Source organism: Tachypleus tridentatus, chromosome 10, assembly GCF_004210375.1.
Source record: "Tachypleus tridentatus isolate NWPU-2018 chromosome 10, ASM421037v1, whole genome shotgun sequence".
Classification (NCBI taxonomy): domain Eukaryota; kingdom Metazoa; phylum Arthropoda; class Merostomata; order Xiphosura; family Limulidae; genus Tachypleus; species Tachypleus tridentatus.
Genome location: NC_134834.1, coordinates 14,035,077 through 14,062,256, shown reverse-complemented (window position 1 = coordinate 14,062,256; position 27,180 = coordinate 14,035,077). Strand labels below are relative to the sequence as shown.

At 32.4% G+C, this 27,180-nt stretch overlaps 2 protein-coding genes across 3 annotated transcripts in view; one reads left to right on the top strand and one right to left on the bottom strand.

Annotated features, from left to right (window-relative positions):
- The first annotated feature begins 956 nt into the window (after positions 1-956).
- LOC143228761 (rab9 effector protein with kelch motifs-like) lies at positions 957-16,335 on the top strand. 2 transcript variants are annotated; one of them, XM_076460082.1, is made up of 5 exons: positions 957-1,103; positions 6,601-6,710; positions 7,981-8,303; positions 9,619-9,708; positions 12,675-16,335. In XM_076460082.1, the coding sequence occupies exons 1-5, from the start codon at positions 1,086-1,088 to the stop codon at positions 12,788-12,790; spliced, it is 657 nt and encodes a 218-aa protein (XP_076316197.1). In that variant the 5' UTR covers positions 957-1,085; the 3' UTR covers positions 12,791-16,335. The 2 variants fall into 2 exon arrangements, with proteins under 2 accessions (XP_076316197.1, XP_076316196.1); XM_076460081.1 differs by lacking the exon at positions 957-1,103 and adding an exon at positions 1,294-1,600.
- Positions 16,336-16,411: 76 nt separating this feature from the next.
- LOC143228760 (E3 ubiquitin-protein ligase COP1-like) overlaps positions 16,412-27,180 on the bottom strand; it is a 32,530-nt gene continuing 21,761 nt past the window's right edge. Inside the window, 6 exon segments of the mRNA XM_076460080.1 lie at positions 16,412-16,609; positions 17,365-17,409; positions 17,772-17,831; positions 22,628-22,716; positions 23,975-24,099; positions 25,704-25,821. Coding sequence (XP_076316195.1) covers positions 16,592-16,609; positions 17,365-17,409; positions 17,772-17,831; positions 22,628-22,716; positions 23,975-24,099; positions 25,704-25,821 — 455 coding nt within the window. The 3' untranslated portion in view covers positions 16,412-16,591.

The window sequence follows — 27,180 nt, the reverse complement described above, 5'->3', positions numbered from 1 at the left end:
ATCGAATAAAATTAAATCTTAATACTATAAAGAGCTTTAGTCACTAGATGGCAATACTTTAATAAATTTGATTAACTAAGTATGAATTCGTTGTGTGAAAACAAATTATCGTTTATGTTATAGCTAATAAAATTAATATTAAATATAAACGTTTTTAATGTACTGTGAGAGGTAAGTGTATTATCTTTAAGTTTAGAATATTACTTAACATTTTTGCTTACCCTATTAGAATTAGTATTTGTCTATTAGGCTAGTTTGTTATAGTAGCGGTAAACTAAGTGAGAATCCATTGTCTTAGTTTAATTTGTAAAGTGGTAGTTGTACGGTGTGACAGTGGTGTGGGGTGTTTACAGTGTGACATATTAACTACGTAAATTGTTGCCTGTTGGGCGTAGACTTCCTGAAAGGTGTGTAATATCATCCTAGATAAATATCATGTTGCGATAGAAATGATTTTACTAATATTCATGATACTGTTAAGTTCAGTGAAACCTAAAATGTAGATTGTAACGCGTATAAAGTCATTTAGAAATTCAGGTAGGTTAATCTTTAATTGAAAACTCGTACAGATTTTAAAATTTAACCTTTAATTGTTGTAAAAACATATGTTTACATATAGTTAACTGGACTGAAGTTGTATTTATAATAATGTGGCAGATATTTGTGTTGAGGTATATTGTTATTTTTAATTAACTCTGGTTAATGCAAAATTTGGGTGATATCTATGTTTTGAAGTAAACATTATTAATTTATGGTTTGTGTAATTTATTTTTCAGTGAATTATTTTGTTTAATGGAAATCAATCACCCACTAAATAAATGTTTGTTTATTTAGGTAGCCTATCTGTAATAGACATCCATATTATAAATGAGTAAACCCAGATCTATGGTTCTTGCTGAAAGTTTATATGAAATCAAACAGCGTTATGAGGACACTGCTTTAGTTTTGTTCAGAGAAAGACAGAATAAGCCACGTCCACTTAGCTATCTCAGTACTGGAGAGAGTAGAAAGTGTTATACATATAGTTGCCATGGAAACTTCGGCTGTGGTAGTCTACAAGAAAGGAAACGTGGTTACAAAATCAGATGAAAAATCAGTTGAAAGTGAGTTTTGTGTTATTTTATGAAGACATATTGAAGACAATTTGACTTTTTTTGTGTGTAAGAAATATGAATATGTTCATAATTTTTTTATCAGTGATACTTCGAGGCGTGTAATCATTCTAGTCTTTAAAAATAATGTTTCCGCGTCAAAAGCGATCGGCATGCGTGGAAACAGTTGACCACTGGGAAATTCTCCATCAGCTAGGGTTGGACACGGTTGTGTCTTCATGTCAAATTCTGAATCCAAGGCTCGTGTGTTTGTAGTTGGTGGAGCTAATCCCGAATGTACCTTTAGTGATGTTTACTGTCTGGACTTGGATAGTTTAACTTGGACAGTGGTTGAAACTGTAGGATTTCATGGATGCTATGAACATGCTACAGTTAAAACTGTGCATCCCAAACCTGGAATTTTAGTTTTTGGTGGGGCGGATACTGAAGGCAACAAGAATGATATTCAGGTTTTGGACTTGAAAACAAGGATGTGGGAAACTATTCAGGTTAGTTAAAAGTGTGGGTTTACTAAACATTTAATTTTTTTGGGGATTTGTTTTTAATACAAAATTTGTTTCCGTGTGTCGCTGTAGTTATTTCAAAGATCCAAGTTTTATGTCAGAATAATGACTTAGTTGAATATAATAGATTAATAAAATTGAAGATTAGATGTTTACCACATTTTAATAATTGTTCAGAACTACGTGTAGTCTTTGTTTATTTTGAAATTGATTTTGTAATATAGAACTGTAAAATGGTGACATAATGAAAATACAGACAAAATATATTTGTCTTAAATGGTCAGAATCTGAGAATTCTTGTAACAAACGTGTAATTATGTTGACTAAGTCCTAATGACTAAATGTTAAATGCCATAAAATAACTTTAGTGAACGATATGTACAAAGACTTGGAAGTTAAACTTGGTATACGCTGTCCCAAGTGAAGTTAAGCTGCCAGTCTCATAGTGTTAATAGATATTTAGGATTGTGCCCCAAAATAAAATATTTTTTAAAGCTAAAAATATTAATAAGAAAGTTCATTTTTTTTAGGGTTTCAGATATTTTACTGAATAAATAGCCCAGTTTTGCTCACATGGCATTTTTTTGTTTTTTGGGAAAGCTGTCCAAAAATGACAAACTACACAAACACCATTTGATATCTAAGTTCATCATAGTGTGTGTGTATATACAGAGTGGCCCGTAAGTCCCTACCCATCCATATATCTTATGTATCCAGTGTATCTTTGGTGTCACCAGTATTCTTGTGCTCATGTACCCACGTACTTGTCACAATACGTTCTTCAAGTGTAACAGTGCTCACATCGGCCATATTTCTGTGATAAAAAAGAAACCAATTTATAACACATGCGTAATTGAATATAACATCATAACATATGGATGGGTAGGGACTTACGGACCACCCTGTATATATGAAATTAATACTTCTATCAAGTTATCTGTTGTAAGGTAATATATGAACCAATAGCAGACTTGGATAATGAATGTTAACTGTTTACTTATGAGCATTAGTTGATAGAAATTACAATTTGATTGTTGTCATAATTTCTCATTTTATCTTTGATTAATTCAAGGTTGTTCATCTCAATGAATCAGTGTCATGACTTAGAGAAATAATGAACTACTGAAATTATTGTTTTGGGTTTTTTCAGCTCTGCAGGGTTTATGTAAGAATAACGAATGACCAATCAGTTGAGTCTACTTAACAAGTCATATAATTATTTGGTTGTTTTATCAGCTATAGAAGAAGTCATGTCTTTTTGTTTTGGAATTGGACAGTTTTTAAAAACATTTACATATTTACTATCTTTAATAAAATATTGACTGTCATTACAGTACCTGCTTTGTCAGATAATGTCTTAACTTATCAATATTATTAGGAACCTGTTAAGAGGTGTAACTTTGTACAGATGGAAACAGTTGGGTTATTAATTCATTTTACCTCCTTTCTCAGTTCTGAATCTTGGGATTTTGATTTGTTCTCTGGAGTGGGGAAGATTAGTGTATTGATTAGTAAAATGTTCAAATCATGGTATGTACAAACAACAACAACAGTTGGTGGCTGGTGCTTGAGCCAGTTGTCTTCCCTCTAGTGAGTAATTCAGGAACAAAGATAAATCAGTGTGTGTGTGTGTTTTTTTTTTTTTGGTTAGCAGTTGAGGAAACAATGTTGGAATAAGGTGACAAACATTTGTTTTCTATACAGCAGTTCATGGTTGTTGAAGCTGACAGAGTGAATTAAAGTCAAATGCCAATTCACCCAAAGCTACACAAACTTGAGTTGAAAACAAAGTTTATGTGGTTAAAATTAGGTAGAGCACAGGTAACACATTATGTAACTTTGAACGTAGCAACAAGCACAGGTAACGCATTATGTAACTTTGAATGTAGCAACAAACACAGGTAACGCATTATGTAACTTTGAACGTAGCAACAAACACAGGTAACGCATTATGTAACTTTGAACGTAGCAACAAGCACAGGTAACACATTATGTAACTTTGAACGTAGCAACAAACACAGGTAACGATTATGTAACTTTGAGCGTAGCAACAAGCACAGGTAACACATTATGTAACTTTGAGCGTAGCAACAAACACAGATTAGCGCGTTATGTAACTTTGAACGTAGCAACAAACACAGATAGCGCGTTATGTAACTTTGAACGTAGCAACAAACCACAGGTAACGCATTATGTAACTTTGGATGTAGCAACAAGCACAGGTAACACATTATGTAACTTTGAGCGTAGCAACAAGCACAGATGTAGCGATATGTAACTTTGAACGTAGCAACAAACCTGAGGTAACGTTATGTAACTTTGAACGTAACAACAAGCACAGATTAGCGCGTTATGTAACTTTGAACGTAACAACAAGCACAGATAAGCGATATGTAACTTTGGATGTAGCAACAAACACAGGTGCTTATTATGTAAATTTGAACGTAACAACAAACACAGATTAGCGCGTTATGTAACTTTGAACGTAAGCAACAAACACAGGTAACACATTATGTAACTTTGAACGTAACAACAAACACAGGTAACGCGTTATGTAACTTTGAACGTAGCAACAAACACAGGTAACACATTATGTAACTTTGAACGTAACAACAAACACAGATAACGCGTTATGTAACTTTGAACGTGGCAACAAACACAGGTTGCGCGATTATGTAACTTTGAACGTAACAACAAACACAGGTAACGCGATATGTAACTTTGGATGTAGCAACAAACACAGGGTAACACATTATGTAACTTTGAACGCGGTAACAACAAACACAGGGTAACACGATTATGTAACTTTGAGCGGTAACAACAAACCAGAGTTGCGCGTTATGTAACTTTGGGCGTAACAACAAACACAGATTAGCGATTATGTAACTTTGAACGTAACAACAAGCACAGAACGCGTTATGTAACTTTGAACGTAACAACAAGCACAGGTAACGCGTTATGTAACTGGGCGTAACAACAAACACAGGTAACGCATTATGTAACTTTGAGCGTAGCAACAAACACAGGTAACGATTATGTAACTTTGGATGTAGCAACAAACACAGGTAACACATTATGTAACTTTGAACGATAACAACAAGCACAGGTAACGATTATGTAACTTTGAACGGTAACAACAAACACAGGTAACACATTATGTAACTTTGAACGTAGCAACAAGCACAGGTAACACATTATGTAACTTTGAACGTAGCAACAAACACAGGTAACACATTATGTAACTTTGAACGTAGCAACAAACACAGGTAACCATTTTATGTAACTTTGAACATAGCAACAAGCATAGGTAACACATTATGTAACTTTGAACGTAGCAACAAACAAACATAACAGCAATATTTCAGTCACTTGGACTGTTGGAGTTATAAAATTATTAATCAGAAACTACAGTTTAAATCTGTTCATTATTTAATGACATCTTATTTAATTATAAGTTGGAATGGTCGAAAACAATCGAAACTAGAAACTATATTTGATTAATTGGTCGTGTATCTATAATTTGTGTAATTGCTGCTCCAAGGTAATTGATTTTTATTGTTTTCTGTAAAAAATAAAGATTTAAGTTTATATATATACATATTATGAGACAGAGAGGGGTGGAGACAAGTAGAATTTTAAAAAGGGTGTGAAGACTGTTTTTGGCCATTTAATCTCTCAAAGAAGAAATGTTTTAAAATTATAGATAAATACACCGAATCAACTAAAGATATACTGGAGAACAAAAACATCATTTACATGATTTTGTAAATTTGAAATTGTATTCTAGTCTACCTGTTATAGAAGATGACCATACAATACTTAATATTAACTTAATGGATACCAACAGTACAGGGTAAAAACAAGGTAAAGGAAGCCTTCTTCGTCCACCTAACAGATATCACACTGGCCAACTTATTACAGAAGTTACCAAAGTGTGGTTAACCTCTTATAACCATTCATATAAGTTGATTAAAATCTGTGTGAAAGATACCAGAAAATTGGATAAAACACCAGATCCTTCCTCTAGGGTTGAATCACAGCCATGAAGATGACATCAGGTTAGCAGTTCAGATACAGGATTAAAACCAGAGTTGGGCAACTTAATCACTGAACCAGTATAATGAATTATTTATGAGCAGTAACTACATTAATTAGTATTACATACACTAATAAGTCAGTGTAAAATTGGTATTTCTGGTTATTACCATTGCTGGTCATTTCAATATTCCATTTATCAAAACCATGGTTAAATTTATTCCCATGTACATAACTTTAGGTAACAGGTTATCTGTTAACATAATGTTAGATAACAGGCTATCTGTACTGTACGTAACTTTAGATAAAGGGCTATCTGTACTGTACGTAACTTTAGATAAAGGGCTATCTGTACTGTATGTAACTTTAGATAAAGGGCTATCTGTACTGTATGTAACTTTAGATAAAGGGCTATCTGTACTGTATGTAACTTTAACCTTAGAAATAGTTTTTTTACTTGAAATTTGTTTAATGTTTGTGATTCATGGGGTGAGAGCTCATGATTTGAGGATTTCAGGTTTTTGACTCTTATTATTCTAAACTTGTTTTCTTTATCCTTGTTATGGCAAAGTTACTGAAGTTGTATGCCACTTATTAATTTTGTATAACTGGCTGACAGCACCCAACCACCTTTTATTTTTGTTTGAATGTACTGAGACGAGGAATACTGTTGTTATAGACTGATTAAGTGCACTTTGTTAGTGGGATCGTCATGATTATCAGTTACAAAATGCCACTCATTGCCTGAGTACAGTTAATTATATAGTAATTGCAAAAGATTAGTTAATATTTAATAATTAGATTGATCATGCACTAATTGATGGTCAGTTGTCACAGACATACTATAAGTATAATGCAAATTACTTGTACCAATTAATCTATACTAAGATGTTGTTACTTTACTTTTAAAAGTGGTTCTACATCATAACTGTTGTTTTCAATTCTTGCAGGTAAAAGGATGTAAGCCATCTCCACGCACCCACCACTCTGTAGCATCTACAGATGAAACTTTTATGATTTTCTCTGGAGGTCATCTTGGTTCTCAGCCTGTGGTGGACAAGTAAGTGAAATTTTGATTTATTAACTAAGCCTAATTCTATAAACTAGGACATGTAACACAGTTCAGTGATGGTTTTACTGTTGCACTGTTCGTGTCAAATAGTTGAGACGATGGTCTAAAGGTAGGGAAAAATCTTTTATCTTTTGGAAATCAAATGGTTTGGTGTGAGCCTAGAAAATACAGTGATGACTGCTTTTTGTTTAATCATGTGATGTGCAAGTTTACAACACTTGAAATAAAAAGTTAATTTCTGACCTGAACGTTCAATCTGTTATAAGACCTGATGTACCTGTACCTTCTGGGATTGTTTTCAACCTGACATGTCTGGCGAACCACAACTTTTCACACAAGGTGAACTTTATAACTTGGTGAGAGATTTAAGCTTTCCAAATGATTCTTCAGAGATTTTGGAGTCTAGACTTTGGGCTAATAACTTACTTTCTCTAGGAACAACATTTTACTGGTACAGAAATTGTGAGAAAGAGTTAATACCATATGTTTCACAAGAAGGTTCATTACAACTATTTTGCTGAATTAAAACCAATGCTGTAAGCTGCAGTTTGTGAACCAAGTGAATGGAAATTGTTTGTTGGTTTCTCCAAAGATGTCTAAAAGTTTGTTCTCCTTTGCAATGGTAACATGTATGCATCTGTTTCTCTTACGCATTTGGTTTACTTGAAGGAAACATATGAAAATCTCGGACTTCTTTTTAATGAGGTCAAATACAATTGGTGTTCTTTCCTTTTCTTAAGTTTGTTTTTAATTTTTTTAAACAAACATAATAATAAAAAATGTTTGTTTAGGTAAACAAGATAATAATTTGATCTAAGTAAGGTTTTATTTTCACTTTGTAAACAAATGCTTATGTGATAGAAGAAAAAAAATATTTTTAAAACCTACATTGTTAAATTATAGAACACCTGTTATTTAAACCAAAACAACTTATGAAGTTTAAGTATGTAGGCTTAAAAATAATAATAATTCTAACCTTTGACACTTGCACCTCTTACTCTGTAGTGTAGTCATTATTTATTTTGTATATCTCTCAGGAAGAACATTTCTAACCAGCCAGTGAGATTTTTCATCAGTGTTGGAAGAGCATTTCGAAATGCAGATTTCTGACTTTTAATATCAAAGTATCTTTAAATTATTCACTTGTTATATATATATGAATTTTTAGTGAATTAGTGTGTGAAAATGTGGTTGTTATTATTCTTTTTCTGCTCTTGAAAATTATATAAAACAAAATGTTTTTTTTAAACTCCTACAGAGATGTATACGTCTTCCATCTTCCATCTTACTCGTGGAACAAACTTAGTGTCAGTAGCATCTGTCCTCCTGCTAGACTAGGTCACGTAATGGTAGCTATGGCAGACCAGTTGTACGTCCATGGGGGTACATCAGGAAATACTTTTTACGATGACCTCCATGTTCTCGACCTTTCTACGTGCAGGTGGAAAAGACTCGATCCTAAAGGGTGCATTCCTTGCGGACGAGCTGCTCATGGTGTAGTTGCAGTACAGAAGGACTTCTACGTGTTTGGTGGACTTACCAGTGAAGGAGTTGTAACGGACCTGTACAAATACGATACAAGTACCTTGTTTTATGTGTAGTAATAACACCAAATCAAATCTGTCTCCCTAGATTGTAATGGACCTGTACAAATACGATACAAGTACCTTGTTTTATGTTTAGTAATAACACCAAATCAAATCTGTCTCCCTAGATTGTAACGAACCTGTACAAATACGATACAAGTACCTTGTTTTATGTGTAGTAATAACACCAAATCAAATCTGTCTCCCGAGATTGTAATGGACCTGTACAAATACGATACAAGTACCTTGTTTTATGTGTAGTAACAACACCAAATCAAATCTGTCTCCTGAGATTGTAACGGACCTGTACAAATACGATACAAGTACCTTGTTTTATGTTTAGTAACAACACCAAATCAAATCTGTCTCCTGAGATTGTAACGGACCTGTACAAATACGATACAAGTACCTTGTTTTATGTTTAGTAATAACACCAAATCAAATCTGTCTCCCTAGATTGTAACAAACCTGTACAAATACGATACAAGTACCTTGTTTTATGTGTAGTAATAACACCAAATCAAATCTGTCTCCCGAGATTGTAACGGACCTGTACAAATACGATACAAGTACCTTGTTTTATGTGTAGTAATAACACCAAATCAAATCTGTCTCCTAGATTGTAACGGACCTGTACAAATCGATACAAGTACCTTGTTTTATGTTTAGTAATAACACCAAATCAAATCTGTCTCGAGATTTTGAAAATGGCTTTAACTGTACACAGTTATTATATTTCTGAATGATCGGAAGTGTCACATTGTGGGAGTTAAAGAAAGGTTTTGTGATTTTTCAGCCATCTTTCTTTCCAATTGCCGTAGAGAGAACTGTTTAAGAGTACACGAGAGATCTTGTATAAGCGTCATGTAATATTTTTCTTTAAAATAATAAATAATAATGTATGTAAATCATACATTATCCAGGTCATTTATATATAGTTCAGAATGTTGGGTTATTAACAATGAAGATGCATATGTAGTTTTCCATGAAAAATATTTTGCCAAACACCAGAACTTTGTTTTTGTACTTTCTCGAATTGTCATGTTTTTAAAACACCTCCTATAATAAGGGTTTGTAATATGCAAAATCTACAGTACAGTTATGCATAAAAATGTTATGTTAGAAAACTTGCATATTGTTTTGTTAATAGCACTTGAAGGGAAGTTTTGGTACAGATATTAAATGGAAGGAATTACAACTTGTGTAACTGAAGGTTTTCATGCTCTTTCTAAAGATGTTTCAGTTTGTTTATTGTGTATTTCTATAGTCTGAACAGCATGATGTAGCTTGGTATTTCTTTATCCCTGAAGGTTTGGAGACATGGTTCAAAATTAACTGTGGAGATCAAGTCCCTCGTGGACGTCTGGATTTTGGAATTTGTCTTGTGGAATTGTCAACAGGTCAGTTTCCACATCTATTTATTAATATTTCTCCAAACTGTCACTTACAAATAATAAAATAGCCCAGTTTTCTTTACTATGATTTCTTTAAATCTGTAGATATTTATATATTTATGCTAGAGGTTCAAAACACTCATGTTAACCCCCATAATGCAACTTTTTATTACCACATTGGAGCTCAGATTGCAGGTGTTTCTCTAACAGAAGTAGTCATAGTTTTACATTGAATCTGTAAAACATTCAGAATGTGGAATGACTCATAAAATGTAACAAGACCAACAAGCTGATGTATCAGTAGCTCGTTCCGATATATTGAATGCTCAGAAACAAAGAGTTAAAGAAACTTGACAACAGTATACAAGTAATCTTATCTATAGAAAGGGAGAAGACAGAGTGGGCCTAGCTCCTGTGTCATGAGTAATTAGTATAATAGCTGTTTAAAATAATTATGAGATAGAATGTTTAAACATCTTGTTAGCTTACAAAGGTAATGCTACATTACTTGGTAACATATGATGGGGCTCTTGTAGCTGGCAACATATCTAATGGTTAATGACAAAATGTGAAACCTATATTCACGTAGATTCATTGTGATGAGTGTTGAAAGGTAATGGTTTGTCATTCTGTGTGTGACAAAATACTACATTACTGTGTATGTAGTTTTAACACTTGCAGGCTGATTTACCACACATTCCATCAGTAATTTGAAAGACTGTTTCTATGAATATGATTATACAACATGTTTTAGAATCACTTAATATTTACATTGGGATAATGTTATTCTTACAATAAGCCAGAAAGTATAGTTTAATGGTTCTGAACTTTGTGTTTAATACCATCACTACAATAAGCCAGAAAGTATAGTTTCATGGTTCTGAACTTTGTGTTTAATAGCATCACGACAGTCAATTAAACCTTTAGTATGACTACTGTTATAGAAACAACAACAGAAATTCATGTGTAATAAGTTTTCATGTTTTTAGTGTCAGATTGAACAATCTTTATTTCATCATTGGTATAATGGCAAATAAACAAAATGATAGCTAAACCAATAAATTTAACTCAATAAATCTTACATATAATAAGTATTGTGTAACTCAATAAAATCTTACCTATAATAAGTATTGTGTAACTCAATAAAATCTTACCTATAATAAGTATTGTGTAACTCAATACAATCTTACCTATAATAAGTATTGTGTAACTCAATAAAATCTTACCTACAATAAGTATTGTGTAACTCAATAAAATCTTACCTATAATAAGTATTGTGTAACTCAATAAATCTTACCTATAATAAGTATTGTGTAACTCAATAAAATCTTACCTACAATAAGTATTGTATAACTCAATACAATATTACCTATAATAAGTATTGTATAACTCAATAAATCTTACCTACAATAAGTATTGTATAACTCAATAAATCTTACCTATAATAAGTATTGTATAACTCAATAAAATCTTACCTATAATAAGTATTGTGTAACTCAATAACATCTTACCTACAATAAGTATTGTGTAACTCAATAAAATCTTACCTATAAGTATTGTATAACTCAATAACATCTTGCCTACAATAAGTATTGTGTAAGTCAATAAAATCTTACCTACAATAAGTATTGTATAACTCAATAAAATCTTACCTACAATAAATATTGTGTAACTCAATAAAATCTTACCTACAATAAATATTGTGTAACTCAATAAAATCTTACCTACAATAAATATTGTGTGACTCAATAAAATCTTACCTACAATAAATATTGTGTGACTCAATAAAATCTTACCTACAATAAATATTGTGTGACTCAATAAAATCTTACCTACAATAAGTATTGTGTAACTCAATAAAATCTTACCTATAATAAGTATTGTATAACTCAATAAAATCTTACCTACAATAAGTATTGTGTAACTCAATAAAATCTTACCTACAATAAGTATTGTATAACTCAATAAAATCTTACCTACAATAAGTATTGTATAACTCAATAAAATCTTACCTACAATAAGTATTGTATAACTCAATAAAATCTTACCTACAATAAGTATTGTATAACTCAATAAAATCTTACCTACAATAAGTATTGTGTAACTCAATAAAATCTTACCTATAAGTATTGTGTAACTCAATAACATCTTGCCTATAAGTATTGTGTAACTCAATAACATCTTGCCTACAATAAGTATTGTGTAACTCAATAAAATCTTACCTATAATAAGTATTGTGTAACTCAATAACATCTTGCCTATAATAAGTATTGTGTAACTCAATAACATCTTGCCTATAATAAGCATTGTGTAACTCAATAAATCTTACCTATAATAAGCATTGTGTAACTCAATAAAATCTTACCTATAATAAGTATTGTGTAACTCAATAAATCTTACCTACAATAAGTATTGTATAACTCAATAAATCTTACCTATAATAAGTATTGTGTAACTCAATAAAATCTTACCTATAATAAGTATTGTGTAACTCAATACAATCTTACCTATAATAAGTATTGTATAACTCAATAAATCTTACCTATAATAAGTATTGTATAACTCAATAAATCTTACCTATAATAAGTGTTGTATAACTCAATAAAATCTTACCTACAATAAGTATTGTATAACTCAATAAAATCTTACCTATAATAAGTATTGTGTAACTCAATAAAATCTTACCTACAATAAGTATTGTGTAACTCAATAAAAGCTTACCTATAAGTATTGTGTAACTCAATAACACCTTGCCTACAATAAGTATTGTGTAACTCAATAAAATCTTACCTACAATAAGTATTGTGTAACTCAATAACATCTTGCCTACAATAAGTATTGTGTAACTCCATAACATCTTGCCTATAATAAGTGTTGTATAACTCAATAAAATCTTACCTATAATAAGTATTGTATAGTTTTTAACAAGGTTGTGAATTTTTAAAATATTAATTTTTCTTCTAATTAACTAGGAAATCATGAAACTGATGGACAAGATGAGAACAAGAACAATCAGTGTATTTTAGTACATGGAGGCATGGATACAAATGGTGAAATATTTGACGATACTTGGGTCTTTCCACTGTAGAATTCACAGCTCATTCATTTAACATTATCATAATACAATGCTCATGTATTTAAGCTTTACCTGTAATTTTGTATGACACTTGGATAATTAAGATGTCCAGTTAACAGCTGCCACAATGTCAAAATGTTTACAGTCAACTCTGATCTGTCTTTTTTATTTTATTTTATTTCTGAAATATATAGATATTTTTAGACAACTAAAAACTTTTAAGCTAAACTGAATGTTAAATTTACTGTCACTTACTGTATTGGAGTCATAAAACTTAGTCTCTTGAAATGAGTGTAATGGAAAAGTGTGGCACAAAATTAGAATTTGGAGCAGATGCATTTTTTAGGAATCTGTCCTGCACAAAGAGAATTTCTGTGCAGAAAAAATGTCTGCCCTTGCATCAGATTAATTACAACAACTGAAAGTTATTGATTGGCAGACAGAACATCAACTGTTTGAGGTTTAAGTGTAAGATGTAATTAACACGGCCAGGTGGAGAAAGCACTCGACTCATAATCCAAGGGTTGCGGGTTTAAATCCCTGTCACACCAAACGTGCTCACTCTTTCAGTCATGGAGGTGTTATAAAGTGACGGCCAATCTCACTATTCGTTGGTAAAAGAGTAGCTCAAGAGTTGGTAGTGATGACTAGCTGGTTTCCCTCTAGTCTTACACGACTGAATTAGGGATGGCTAGCACAGATAGCCCTCTAATAACTTTGCACAAAATTAAAAAACAAACAAGCACCACATGGTTGAGTTTCAATCCAAAGATGCATACCAACTAAAGTGATCTGTATTAAAAGTTGTTGTTTTTTCCCAGTAATAACATATTGTGATGTATATAATTTTTTTCTTCTCAAATAATTTACTGTGACTTTTTATACTTGTCACTAGGTGGCTGGTAACTTGTTAGTTTTTATTTTCATGGCAGCGGTTTAAAATCTTCCGAATGTTTATAATACATTCCGAGAAGATGCTCGTGTGAATTTTATGCATCAGGTTGTGTGGAGTGACTTTGTTTACAGTTTCAAATGCTATTTAATGCAATAACTTAGACCAAAACAGCAACCCCTTAAAGTATCAATAAGTTAAGGTAATACTTGTTTCAAAAGATGATGTTACTGAAAACAAAGATATGATGACAATATTTTACAGTGCAGTTCAATGGGCCATCAATTCATTAATATGTTTCTGGAGAGAAATTACCATTATTTGCTGGAAAGGTGTAGGAAGTCATGTCAGAACTTTGCAATGGACTTGTTTCTTAGATGTACCCCGTGACCTTTCAAGTCCAGCTTAAATGTGTAGTTTACAAGCATTCAGACTGGGTTGTTTCACACTTTGCCCATTACAGGGAATGAACCCAAATTTTAACGCTAATCCCATTAGGAGAATTAGCTTTAAGTGACATGAAAACATCTGAGGTTATTTATCATTCTATTAAATGATACTTTGTATTAATCTTCAGGAACAGTGAAAAATGTACTGTTGTTTTGTAAGTGAAAAGCTTATAGAAACTATATTTTCCATGTGTTTCAGTGAATCCAGGCTGTCTGGAATATTTCTTATGTGGTCATTAATTATGACTGTGCATTTATATTGCATCACTTAGACAGGAAAAAACTAACATTGGTCAATTTTAACAAATTCAAATATAGATGAACCTTGTAAGAAGAAGGTATAAAAAACAAAATATATCACAACACCACTACTGTAGTGTCTGTAACACAATGCTCAGTGTTTGGTATGTAACAGTTTTCACTGTAATTTGTATAAGAATTTCCAAAAGTGCAAATAAGTCATTCCAGTGTGTCTTATGGCAAATGTATTGGTGATATAGAATGCTTCTGCTGTATGTGTAAATTAGACACAGAGTGGTGTCTATCTTATAATTATGACAAACGTTGGAATACCTAAACCTTTTGACATTCTAGGTCATGGTACTGGTTTTGCTGGAGGTTCCAGTGCTATCCCATTTCCTTTTTAAAGATCCCTGTTGAAGATTTTCTGTTGGCTGTATTTAGAGTGTGACTTCTGGTAGTTTGTTGAGCAGCCTACTGAGGTCTGGTAATATTACACCAGTAATTCTCTTTGTACTTGTACCAATTTTCACAGGAAATGGCACATTTGTGTATATTTTGCTGGATGTCTTAATTTTTATGAATTCAAACAGGGCATAGTATTTCCTTGCTTTGTAGTGATTTCAGCATAAAAATATGTAAACTTAACTGTAGTGTTTTTGTTGCCTGTCCAAATACTTGGCTTTTGACCATAAACGTGTTTGCAGAACCCAATGGGTGCTTCCAGCATCACAATATACTTTCATTTGTCACATGCCAGATACTGCTTGTTGGAGAAGTGTGATAAAAACTGGCTATTTGTAGACTTTTGTCTGTGTGAATCATCCTAGTTACAATGTCAAGTGAAGTCCCTAATTTAACTGTAATGGTCCACTGTGCTTTAGATTTCTAACTTTTCTCCAGTAATACAATATTTACTAATAACAGCAGAATAACAGAGCTTTGTATCAGAAACCTCTGTAATTACAGAAGTGGCTAATTTTAGAAAGGCACCAATTGTAGTATGGGTTGAATATGCATATTGTTAAACCAAATCACGAACAACCCTCTGTAGGTTTACAAGTCTGGGTATTACTGATGAAACCTAAAGTGACTTGGGTTACAGTGAAATAATCAGATGGTAAACTAGCACAGTGGATTCTCATAACCAGTAATACTTGTTTAGGTGAATAGAGGCTCTTGGACTGACCTGCTATTTCAGTAATGCACACTGTACAAGCTAATTCTGAATTAAACAGATGTTTAAACCATGTGGTAGCTTAATCATCAGTTTAATCTTTTCAAACTAGGGTCCAGTGTGTGTCGAATTTATTCTAATTACGTGTGATTTGTTATATTTATACTAGTCTTTTAAATAAGGAAACCCTGGGTTGCTTTCTACCTGAATCAGAACAGTATAGATGTGACCAGAATTACAACTACTTCAAGGAATGATCCATATATTTGTTTTTTATTATTATTATAGTTGTCACTGTGTTAAATTTATTATCAAAACAGGGTTGTCTATAGATAACTGTTCTCAGTAAGCATTGGTCACCACACCACAGTATTTCATCAGGCAAAGATGACACTCGAAGCATTGTGTCTGGTACCTAATTGTCCAGTTTTATATATTCTTTGCCCATAAGTTAGCATCTAGATGAGATACTGTAATTCATTTTGCTCGAGTCTTATAAAATCAAAATATTATTAGCACTGTGGTAATTGTTTATATGTTTATGCACATTCAAAATATCTTTGTCATATATGCCTGCAAGACAATTATTGGAAAGCTAACTTCCAAACTATTTATTTATGTTTGGTTTATTATTTATGATGAAACACTGGATTGATGTGGACCATTTATATAAGTTAAAATGTATGCTTAATTTTTGTAGAAAACTATCTGGCCTTTTGTTGTGTGTTACGATCTGTAGTTTTGTAATGAATAGCTTGAGATAAAAATGTTAAATAAATATTCTTGGTATTTCATTAAAAAGTATTTTTATTTAACAGACAATTGTGAAGGTTTAGGGTATAGTATCTTAATGAAACAGATATTCAATTCTCATGACTGCTGTTAGAACTGAATCAGTTTTTATTTTGATTTTTATTTAAAAAAAAACAACTAATGTTTATACATGGTTAATAAGGATTTATTGACAATATAGATGGCCAAGTATCTACAAGTTTGTACTGTGTTAAGTACTAATACCTAGAGACGATTCAGTTTCACTCCTAATTTCTCTAACTTCATACAAGTTCTAGCACCTGTAAAAAAACAAATGACATACTTATAATAATTCTAAACAAAATCACGTACATTAAAAGATACAAAATATTTGTGAAGAAAATAATGGAGTCCAAGTTCAGTTTAAAAATGTGTTCTTACCAAAACAAGAGATATTTTGATGCAAAGCAGAATTACTACTCACACCTAAAGTAATGATTTTAAACTTTCAAAATGTTACCATATTCTATACCTTAATATATTTTTTCCAGACATTTAAAACAAATTATCTACAGTTACATTTTAGTTGTTATTGTCCTTTGAAGTAATTAAACAGAATAAACCTTATCCAGAATCTCGAGTGAAATTTTAATTCATTAGTGAAATCAGGAGTATCCAACATCAATCAACTCAAGTTCTTTCTTTTGTGCTCTGTTTATTTAACCATTCAAAAATATTGTTCACTGTATATAATTATTCAAATTCAGCTTTGTTTCACATTTTCAATTAAAAGTTATTATTAAAATCTACTTTTCAACTTTGGTTGATTCCACGATTGTAATGACAACATGAAAGTTAAATTGTGAGGGTGTAAACACTTATTTTACCGAAGTTATAACAGTCCGCACAGATCATCAAAATGTACGACACAATATCTAAAAACTGAACCTACGAGTGAGAAAAAAACGTTTTGTTTTCAAAGTTTTATTTCACTTGTTTTAAGATCAAAGTATCCAGCGTTATGTAACAAATCTGAGTCACTTGTACGACTCCAATACAAATGAGACAAACTTACTTTTATGTTTCCTTGACTGTTAGCTGCTACAACAACGTTAGTTCCCTGTAATGTTGAAGGAAACAGTCTATATGTATATACCAATAATTATCACATAACTTGGCAAGAACCAAATATTATGACAGTATTTCTTGATACATAAAGTACAAACACACCCTTAATGTTCGTATAACCCACGAGACAGAAACCTGTATTCTACGTGAAATAACTCATGCACGAGATACCCACCAAAATGAACGGGTTATTTTTTGAAAAACATGATTTACTGTACTGTACTGGGTTGCATCATACAAGGATTTAGAGAGAACTCCATTAATAACAGAAAACTAATGCAAAATTAGCTCTTACGAACGTTTAATTACAAGCAACTAATGGATTTCAATAAAACAACTGTAAAAATCACTTACCATTCTCCAACAGACGGCGCTAACAAATTCATTTGTCTCTTCATCCTTTCTGTCTTTCTCCTTTAGAACAGGAAACAAATTATGTTAGTAGGACAATGTAACATGAAGCAGTGACTTGTATCAGATGTGACAAAGTAACGTTCTCGCTGTCAAACGCCAGTTTGTCCGTCTTCACAAAGTAACGTTCTCCCTGTCAAACGCCAGTTTGTCCGTCTTCACAAAGTAACGTTCTCGCTGTCAAACGCCAGTTTGTCCGTCTTCACAAAGTAACGTTCTCGCTGTCAAACGCCAGTTTGTCCGTCTTCACAAAGTAACGTTCTCGCTGTCAAACGCCAGTTTGTCCGTCTTCACAAAGTAACGTTCTCGCTGTCAAACGCCAGTTTGTCCGTCTTCACAAAGTAACGTTCTCGCTGTCAAACGCCAGTTTGTCCGTCTTCACAAAGTAACGTTCTCGCTGTCAAACGCCAGTTTGTCCGTCTTCACAAAGTAACGTTCTCGCTGTCAAACGCCAGTTTGTCCGTCTTCACAAAGTAACGTTCTCGCTGTCAAACGCCAGTTTGTCCGTCTTCACAAAGTAACGTTCTCGCTGTCAAACGCCAGTTTGTCCGTCTTCACAAAGTAACGTTCTCGCTATCAAACGCCAGTTTGTCCGTCTTCACAAAGTAACGTTCTCCCTGTCAAACGCCAGTTTGTCCGTCTTCACAAAGTAACTTTCTTTCCATAAGTTGAGCTGGACAGTTAATTCAATTTACAAATTATCTATGAGCATCAGTTAGTGTTGGATAAAAGCATACAGTTAGTTTACAATTATTACTGCTTTAGATTATTACTATTCATGTAATCAAAATATTAAAATTACAATTTTTCACAATTGTTTAGTTTATGCAAATTGTCACAACTCATAACAATGATCAACTTGTCAAATTATTTTGTACACTTATTTTTATATTATTCAATCTGTCCAAGTCCTATGTGGGAGTTTAATTGGATTAATGACTGAGGATTAATCAGAATATTATTCTAACTGTTCAATCGTTATAGTTTAATTGGATTAATGACTGAGGATTATTCAGAATATTCTTCTAACTATTCAGTTCTAGACACACATTATTTAATCTTTGTTTAAAGATAATTTAGGCACAAAAATTACCAAGACATGGTATAAATAAAATATTATCTTTCTTTAAACTCAGTAATGGAAGGTTTAACACAAAGTGTATTATTTAGTTAAAATAATAAAAATATAAACTATTCTGATTCATTCCAGTAAATTTTTCAACACTTAACATTAATTTGATGGAGAAAAAGAAAACCTAAAAAGTTGACACCATATAAAAATACATGGTGTTCGGAAAGTCACTGTGCAGTTTTGTAATCACATACAAGTGCAAAGTGACTTTCCAAACACCCTGTATAATCCCCACAAGCAATACTTTAAACTGACAGATATTATCACACAAATATACAAGTTACCCTAATTACTTTAAGAATTGGAAAGGACACACATTTAGCATTAATACAACTACAAGAATCACAACTGGTTTAAGAGTTGGTAAACCTAAAAGGCTGAAGCTTCTGAAGAAACACAATTTTTGGTTAAAATATTTTTATTATACTTCTCTTACAAATAAAAATAGTCCACGAGGCATTTTGAACTCAGAAAAGTGTGTAAATCAGTGATCTAAAATGGTATATTTTAAAACGTGATATGAGATCTGTTAACCAATCAAAATAATGTTCAGGGACCTACTGGTCCATGTTGGCTTTCCCATCCTTTAACCCAAACTAAAACTGTTAAAAACTATTAAAGCCTTATCACTCATAAACCTATCAAGCTTTGTTTTTAACTCAGTCAAATTCACTGTCTCCACAATATCTGAAGGTAATCCATTCCATAAACCAACCACTCTTATTTAAAATATAAAAAACTGTCTCAGCTGAAGACAGCTTCTACCTGACCTACATCTATACTTGTGTTGATTCATCAACAGTATTAATTCCTTTTACAATCTTAGACATTTCAATCAGATTCCAACTCTTTCTTTTTAAGAGAAAACAATATGAAGATTTCATCCTCTCTTTATATGGCAAACATTTTAGTAACCCTTTGAAGAATTCAATGTCTTTAAGGTAAGGAACCCAAGACTGAACAATATTCTAAATGTGGCCTAACCAGTTAAATAACCTCTTTAGACTTGTATTCAATATTTCTGTAGATACAACCTAAAATACTATTTGCCATACCACTGACAAGAGCACACTACTTGGATGGCTTAAAAGACTGATCATCTAATACACCAAGGTCCTTTTATTTTGGGACATTAAGGTTATCCATATCCAAAACATAATTTAGTAATAACCCACATGCAGTATCTTGTATTTATTATAATTAAAATCCATCCACCATTTATTTGTCCAACTCAATAAATGATCTAAATCCTTTTGTAAATCAGTAACATCCTCTTCACAGCCATCAACACCCAAGACCTTAATATCATCAGTACATTTACAGAATTTGTTGGCCACTCCTTGATCTATGTCATTACTGTAAAATCAAAAACATTAATCCAGTTTGACTGAACTCTACTTATAAGAGCCCTCTGCTCCCCCCTCAAGCCACTCTTCTATCCAATTAGTTACCTCATCCTCCACACTTATAGAGATGCGTTTCTTTACAAATCTTGTCACTTGCTTTCTGAAAATCCAGTACCATTTTCAAAGAATGCCAAAAGACTCGTACATCAAGATTTGTCTTCAGGGAAACCAATACTGACTATCCAATAAAATTCTAAACTTTGCAAAGTTTTTTTTTTTATCATTATTATTAAACTTTCCAAAACTCAAAAACAATAGGGCTATAATTATTGGGACAATTTCTATTACCTCCCTTAAAGACAGAAACAACATTAGCTAATTTCCAATCTGTTGGTACCTGCCACAGTTCAAGGACTTCCCAAAAATTGTGGCAAGTGGCTCACATAAAGTCCTTGACTTTCCTTAAATCCCTTGAGGAAACATTATCTGACAGAAGCTTTATTCTTTAAAAAACACTTGCCAATTTTATTTTCCAAAGCTCAAAATTTATTGAATTATCTTCAACTTTGTTTTCATTAATCAATTACTCAAGATGAGAAATAGTACTTAAGTCTTCATTTGTAAAAACTGAAGAAAAAGAATTTAACAACCCATCAGATACAAGCCTTCCTTCATCATCCCACAAGAGTCATACCCCCATCATAACATTATATGAAATCTTAATTCACTTTTAAAAAAATCCAAACTGTTAATATTTAACTCTTCAGTCATTTTGTCATGCATCTTTTTCAATGTCCCAATTTCCTGGTTCACCAACTTTCTCAATCTCCAATAATGTTCTAAATCTTCTATATTACCAGTCAACTTAAAATTATCAATTTTATTTTTATTTGTAGCTACAAGGTAGCATGAGTTTGCTCAAAACTGAATGGAAGATACAGAGAATTCCAGAAAAATGTTCGAGAATACACACGAATTTATTCAAATAGTTTGTTTTTTCTCTATGGAATTTTACACGAGTTATTTGCACTAGCTGTTTCTAATGTCGAAGTGACCGACTGCTTGGAAGGATTTCATGAATAATACCTACTGCAAACTCAAGTTATTCTAATTAAATATAGGATTGACCATACATTTATAACAGCTGATAGAGTGAGCATGTTTGGTGGTGGTATTTGAACTGAAAATCGAGAGGTCAAGTGCCTTGACCTCCAGGCCGTGCCAGCCTTCAAACAAACAGAGGAGTAGAACAGAAAGGTTCAGCTGGTTTTGACAAAATCATACAACTTAGAAAGTCCCTTTGTTTCATGACTGATGTGCTAATTCATTACATTATTCAAAAGATAATGCAATACTTGTATGTTTAGGAATAAATTGTACTTTGGTTCTCTATGAAACTACCAATGTTGAACTATGCTAGACACAGGAAAGGTGTTTATCTTGCTTGTGCAGAAATTAATGGGATTCATTCTGTATTTAAAAGCTGAGTCTTAAAACTTATTTCAAAATATTGTTATACAACATAGCATAGACCTGGCATGGCCAGGTGGGTTAAAGAGTTCGACTCGTAATCTGAGAGTCCAGGGTTTGAATCCCTGTCGCATCAAACATGCTCGCCCTTTCAGCTGTGAAGGCATTATAATGTGACAGTCAATTCCACTATTAGTTGATAAAAAAGTAGCCCAAGAGTATCCCTCTAGTCTTATACTGCTAAATTAGGGACTGCTAGTGCAGATAGCCCTCGTGTAGCTTTATGTGAAATTAAATAAAATAACAAACAATGTAAAGTAGCAATCAGATGGTTTAATTCTTTTCACACACCCCCAATTTTCAAAATAAAAAGTTTTTCCAGACTTACACACTTGATCATTCAATACACATAAATGTGGAAGTTTGCTCAGTATCCTAATCATTATTTAATCTGGTTGCAAAGGGTAAAACAAAAGCTTCAGATTATGACGCTACAGAAATACACCTTCAAAACAGAGACTTAGCAATGATGGGAGATATTAAGACATTGAATTTTTTTTTTATTACATAAAAGTTAATAGACATCAAAATGTAATGAATTAGAGAGTTACTAGTCATGGTTAAGTTATAATACACAAATAACTGACAGTTAAACAACAGTGTCTACGTTCACACGTGCATGTTATGATAAAAATGGAGGGGAGTAGCTTTGGGGTAATCACAAAACGTTCCTTTTTTTTTTACAACCCCTTAAGTTCCCAACCTTTCCCAGGTCCACGACCATCCCATTCAACTACATATAGGGTGTGATAGGGTGTAAAACACACCATGATGAATAAATCCAAACTTACCAGCACATTTCGCACGGTGTCAAACTTGAAAGTTAACACTTGCTTGGACATGCCTTTGTAGTATATGTACAAGGAATTGTTTTCACTTCCTGTTAAAAAGACTTTCTGTAATAATCTTTACCTCTTTAGTGAATCCTATAATTGAAAATAAAGTTATCTATCTGACATAACAATTATAATTCCTCCAGTTTGTACTGCATATTTTAGAGAACTTGGTTTGACATTTTATCTCAAAATAACAAAATGTCTTAAAAGAAAGTTCTATAAGTATCTGTGATGACAAGAAAACCCACTTGCAGAGAAAATTATATAAAAATGGCTGGTACGGGTAGAGGAAAGACTAGTAGAGGAGCGAACAATGTTTCAACGTTCTTCGGTTATCACCAGGTTCACTATGACCAAAAAAGGTCGAAATGTTGTTCGCTCCTCTACAAAGAGCTTTCTCTACCCATACCAGCCATTTTTAAGTATGTAAAGTTATATAATTTTTCCCATTTGATACAATTATACAGCCCCCCCCCCTCTGACAAAAAACGAAAAAGGGGGTGTAATAACACTGAAATAAACCAATCACATACAAAAAAACATGTCAGGGTGAAGTATCATATCATTAATAAATTACAATGCAAGTTTCTGTTGTGGAATATACCTGGAAAGTAAAACCATAAAATGGACCAAATTTCAAATTTTCAACTAACACACTGTACACATTACGGTTTTATTGCTAGTTAGATACTGTTACGTTGTATTTAGGTTTTAAGGTGCATATTTGAAAGATTTAATAAACTTTTAATATAACTTAAAATTCAACTCTAAAATACTCATTGATGCGTGTTAAGATGAATAATAAATGAATATAAAATATTAAAAACGACAACACATTAGAAATATTACCCATAGCAGAAATTTTACGATTCTTTGATGGATAGTTTAAAATGTACATATTTCTATTCCTTGTATAAACTGTACATTAATGATAATAGCCTACAGTTAATAATGTGGTAGAGAAAATAACATGATAGTAATTCAGAAGGTCTTAGAGGTTTATACAAATGAAATTCATGAACTGTAATGTGATAAAACAATTTTATCCTTAAAATGAATATCACCTTGCATGTGAATTATTCAGTCTCAATGAAATAATTAGAATAAATAATAATTTTTTAGTAAAAAGAAAGAAACGATATTACAAAGTTTATTTTCCTGGAATTACATGCATTTAGGAAACTTCCTGTGAAGTTAAATAATTTCGTCAACTAGTTGTATTTTTGAAATGAAATTCGACAAGAGTTACGTCACATCCTAGAAATGTAGGGATGTGGTGTGTTAAACAGATCTAGAACTCACCACAAGCAACATAGTCACCGTCAGTGGCTAAACCAACAAAATTCTTCTCGTTTATGTGACCCTTGAAAGAACGCAAACAGTGGGGTTTGTTGATGTTCCATAATTTCAACTGGCTATCTGTAGAACTATAGAATAAACAACATTCAAGTTCACATTTCAACTGGCTATCTGTAGAACTATAGGATAGATCAAACAACATTCAGGTTCAAATTTAAACTGGCTGTCTGTAGAACTATAGGATAGATCAAACAACATTCAGGTTCAAATTTAAACTGGCTGTCTGTAGAACTATAGGAGAGAAGCAAACAACATTCAGGTTCAAATTTAAACTGGCTATCTGTAGAACTATAGGATAGAAGCAAACAACATTCAGGTTCAAATTTAAACTGGCTGTCTGTAGAACTATAGGATAGAAGCAAACAACATTCAGGTTCAAATTTAAACTGGCTATCTGTAGAACTATAGGATGGAAGCAAACAACATTCAGGTTCAAATTTAAACTGGCTGTCTGTAGAACTATAGGATAGATCAAACAACATTCAGGTTCAAATTTCAACTGGCTGTCTGTAGAACTATAGGATAGATCAAACAACATTCAGGTTCAAATTTCAACTGGCTATCTGTAGAACTATAGGATAGATTAAACGACATTCTATGCTAAAATTTAATTTTAGGATATTTTTCAAACAAAGAAAAGTATTTTTAATCTTAACATGAAACTCACTTTGCAGTTGGAGCAGGCAACACTTTGAATCCATGTATTAGTGGAGAAATCTTTGGTGAGAATACCACATTAAAAATTGTGATTGTTACCTCTAAATATCACTCTCAATGACTGCTCGAAGCTTGCAACATGTGTCAAAGATACACAAAACATACAAGTAATAGTATGGAAACTACGGAGGTCAACCTGGGGTTATGAAGTCATCTGATTTGACCAAGCTTGTAGTGAAAGAGTTAATGACTACACCAGACCAGCGTATAACTCAAAACCTTGTATTTTAACACAAACCACTTCTAACATGAATACCAACAACAAGTGGACACTTAACCAGGAACAGAAAAACTAAAGTTAGAATTATGAAACACAACACTTTTTATAACATTTATGACAGAGAAGACAACCACCTTACAACATGAATAATGCTAGAATAATGGGTTCAGAACCGCACACGAGAAAAAGATAGAAAGACACTTCTTGCATTCACCTAACTGATAACATAAAGCAGCCAACCTAGTATAGAAGTAAACAACATTAGATACACCCCCTAAAAGGTGCAAGATCCTAAACAAGTGGATACCATAGCAGCCTGTGGCACAGCAGTACGTCTACAGACACAAACCACTAAAAACCTGGTTTCAATACCTGTGATGGGCAGACAACAGATAGCCCATTGTGTAACTTTGTGCTTAACTGCAAGCAACCCATAGCAGCCTTTCTGTGAAGATGTAGGATATTATATCTCGGCCTCTGCCACTATGAAAATAGTTCGTATGACGTATCTAAACATGGCAGCTGATTGATTAACAGCTGAAAAAAAATAGGATCAAAATTAGTAATCAGACTTGGGTGTAAAGGTTGATAACCATGACAAAGACCAACATCCAATCACCACAGCTTTATCTAAAGTAATTAACTTTAAAATTGTTGGCCCTCATTAATAACACAGCACTGTGGGGATGTAATATTACAATTTAAACGACACTTCCAAAAATCTAAACCACTTACGCCGATACAATTTCTTCGGTATTCAAAAACTTCACGTACGAAACAGCTTTTTTATGTCCACGGAACGTTCCCAAGGGCTGTTTAATGTTTCTAAGGTCGTAATAATGCACGCTGTGATCTGAAACGAAACATGTCTTAAATACGCGACAAAGTACCTAGATTTAATATGACTAACATTTTCTCTTTACTTTGATTAGTATAGAAAGTTACATAATAGAAGAATCTAACTTTTGTTGTGAGAAAATGATACAAATATAACATGTATATGAATAATGTTATATACATATAAAATAAACATCCAAACTAGGACTAACAAAGGAATCTAAAGTGTTTTAATCCTTATTTCATACTACACTCATTCTTTTATAATGAAGTTAATTTCCTATTAACAATTAATAATAGTGAATCAATAATCAGTGATGTCGAGAAAACCCACTTGTAGAGAAATATATATGTAAAAACGGCTCGTTTGGGTCGAGAAAATATTTTACGTAGAGGAGCGAACAACGTTTTGACCTTCATTAACCTGACAATGACCGAAGAAGTTCGAAACGTTGTTCGCTCCTCTACGTAAAATATTTTCTCAACCCAAACGAGCCGTTTTTATATATATAATAATAGAAGTTATTATTGTTATACATACTTTAAATGTTGACAAAAGAACTCTCACATAATTTGATATTTTGTAATTCATTATACATACTTTAAATGAAATACAAAATATCAAATTATGCGAGATTTCTTTTGTCAACACTTTCACCATCACAGATTTAAAGTCACATTTCCAAATCTTTCAACCAAGTCCAGATATAAAATATAAAGGGGGTGAGCCCCTTCTCCCTCCCCTCCAAAATTATTTCTACATACACTAAAACTGGTACATTAATTAAATATCTGACTTATAAAATCATTCACTGTGACAAAAATATATTTTTAATGACTTGAAAGATTTCTGACAAGTGTAAAAACCACATTTTATGTTCTACAAAATCAAACACAAACGAAATTCTCTTAGATTTGATTTCATTACTTTTAACATATATTTCAAAACCATTTATTGATAAAAATAAGTGTTCACTTTTTTTTTTTTTTAAACAGTTTGGGATAGATTAACCTAGAAAACATGTTTATGGTATTGATAATAGAAAGACTGGGAAAGAATACTGCATCAGATTTATCAAAATATTTTATGTAACCAACACAAGTAATTAAAGATCTAAATCATAATGAAAAGAAAAACATTTAAAATTTTAGTTTTTCGGAGATCAGGAGAAAAATAATTTTGCGAGTTTCCAGTTTGAACGTAAAGAAATTTAACGAACAACGGGCTAAGATTACGAAAAGTTTTTAAAGTCTACGAAGGAGGTTTACGGATAAATTCTGATTGTTAACACTTTAGTAGAGATAAAATTAAGGTGACAGTAATAGACAAGTACCAAGTCTGGAGCTGTCAATGTCCTCTTCTATTACCCATAAG

Coding starts and splice junctions, on each gene's coding strand:
- LOC143228761 (XM_076460081.1), top strand. CDS start 1,331: ATGTCAAATTCTGAATCCAAGGCTCGTGTGTTTGTAGTTGGTGGAGCT. Junction 8,304..9,618: donor CCTGTACAAATACGATACAA/GTACCTTGTTTT, acceptor TTATCCCTGAAG/GTTTGGAGACATGGTTCAAA. Junction 9,709..12,674: donor TCTTGTGGAATTGTCAACAG/GTCAGTTTCCAC, acceptor CTAATTAACTAG/GAAATCATGAAACTGATGGA.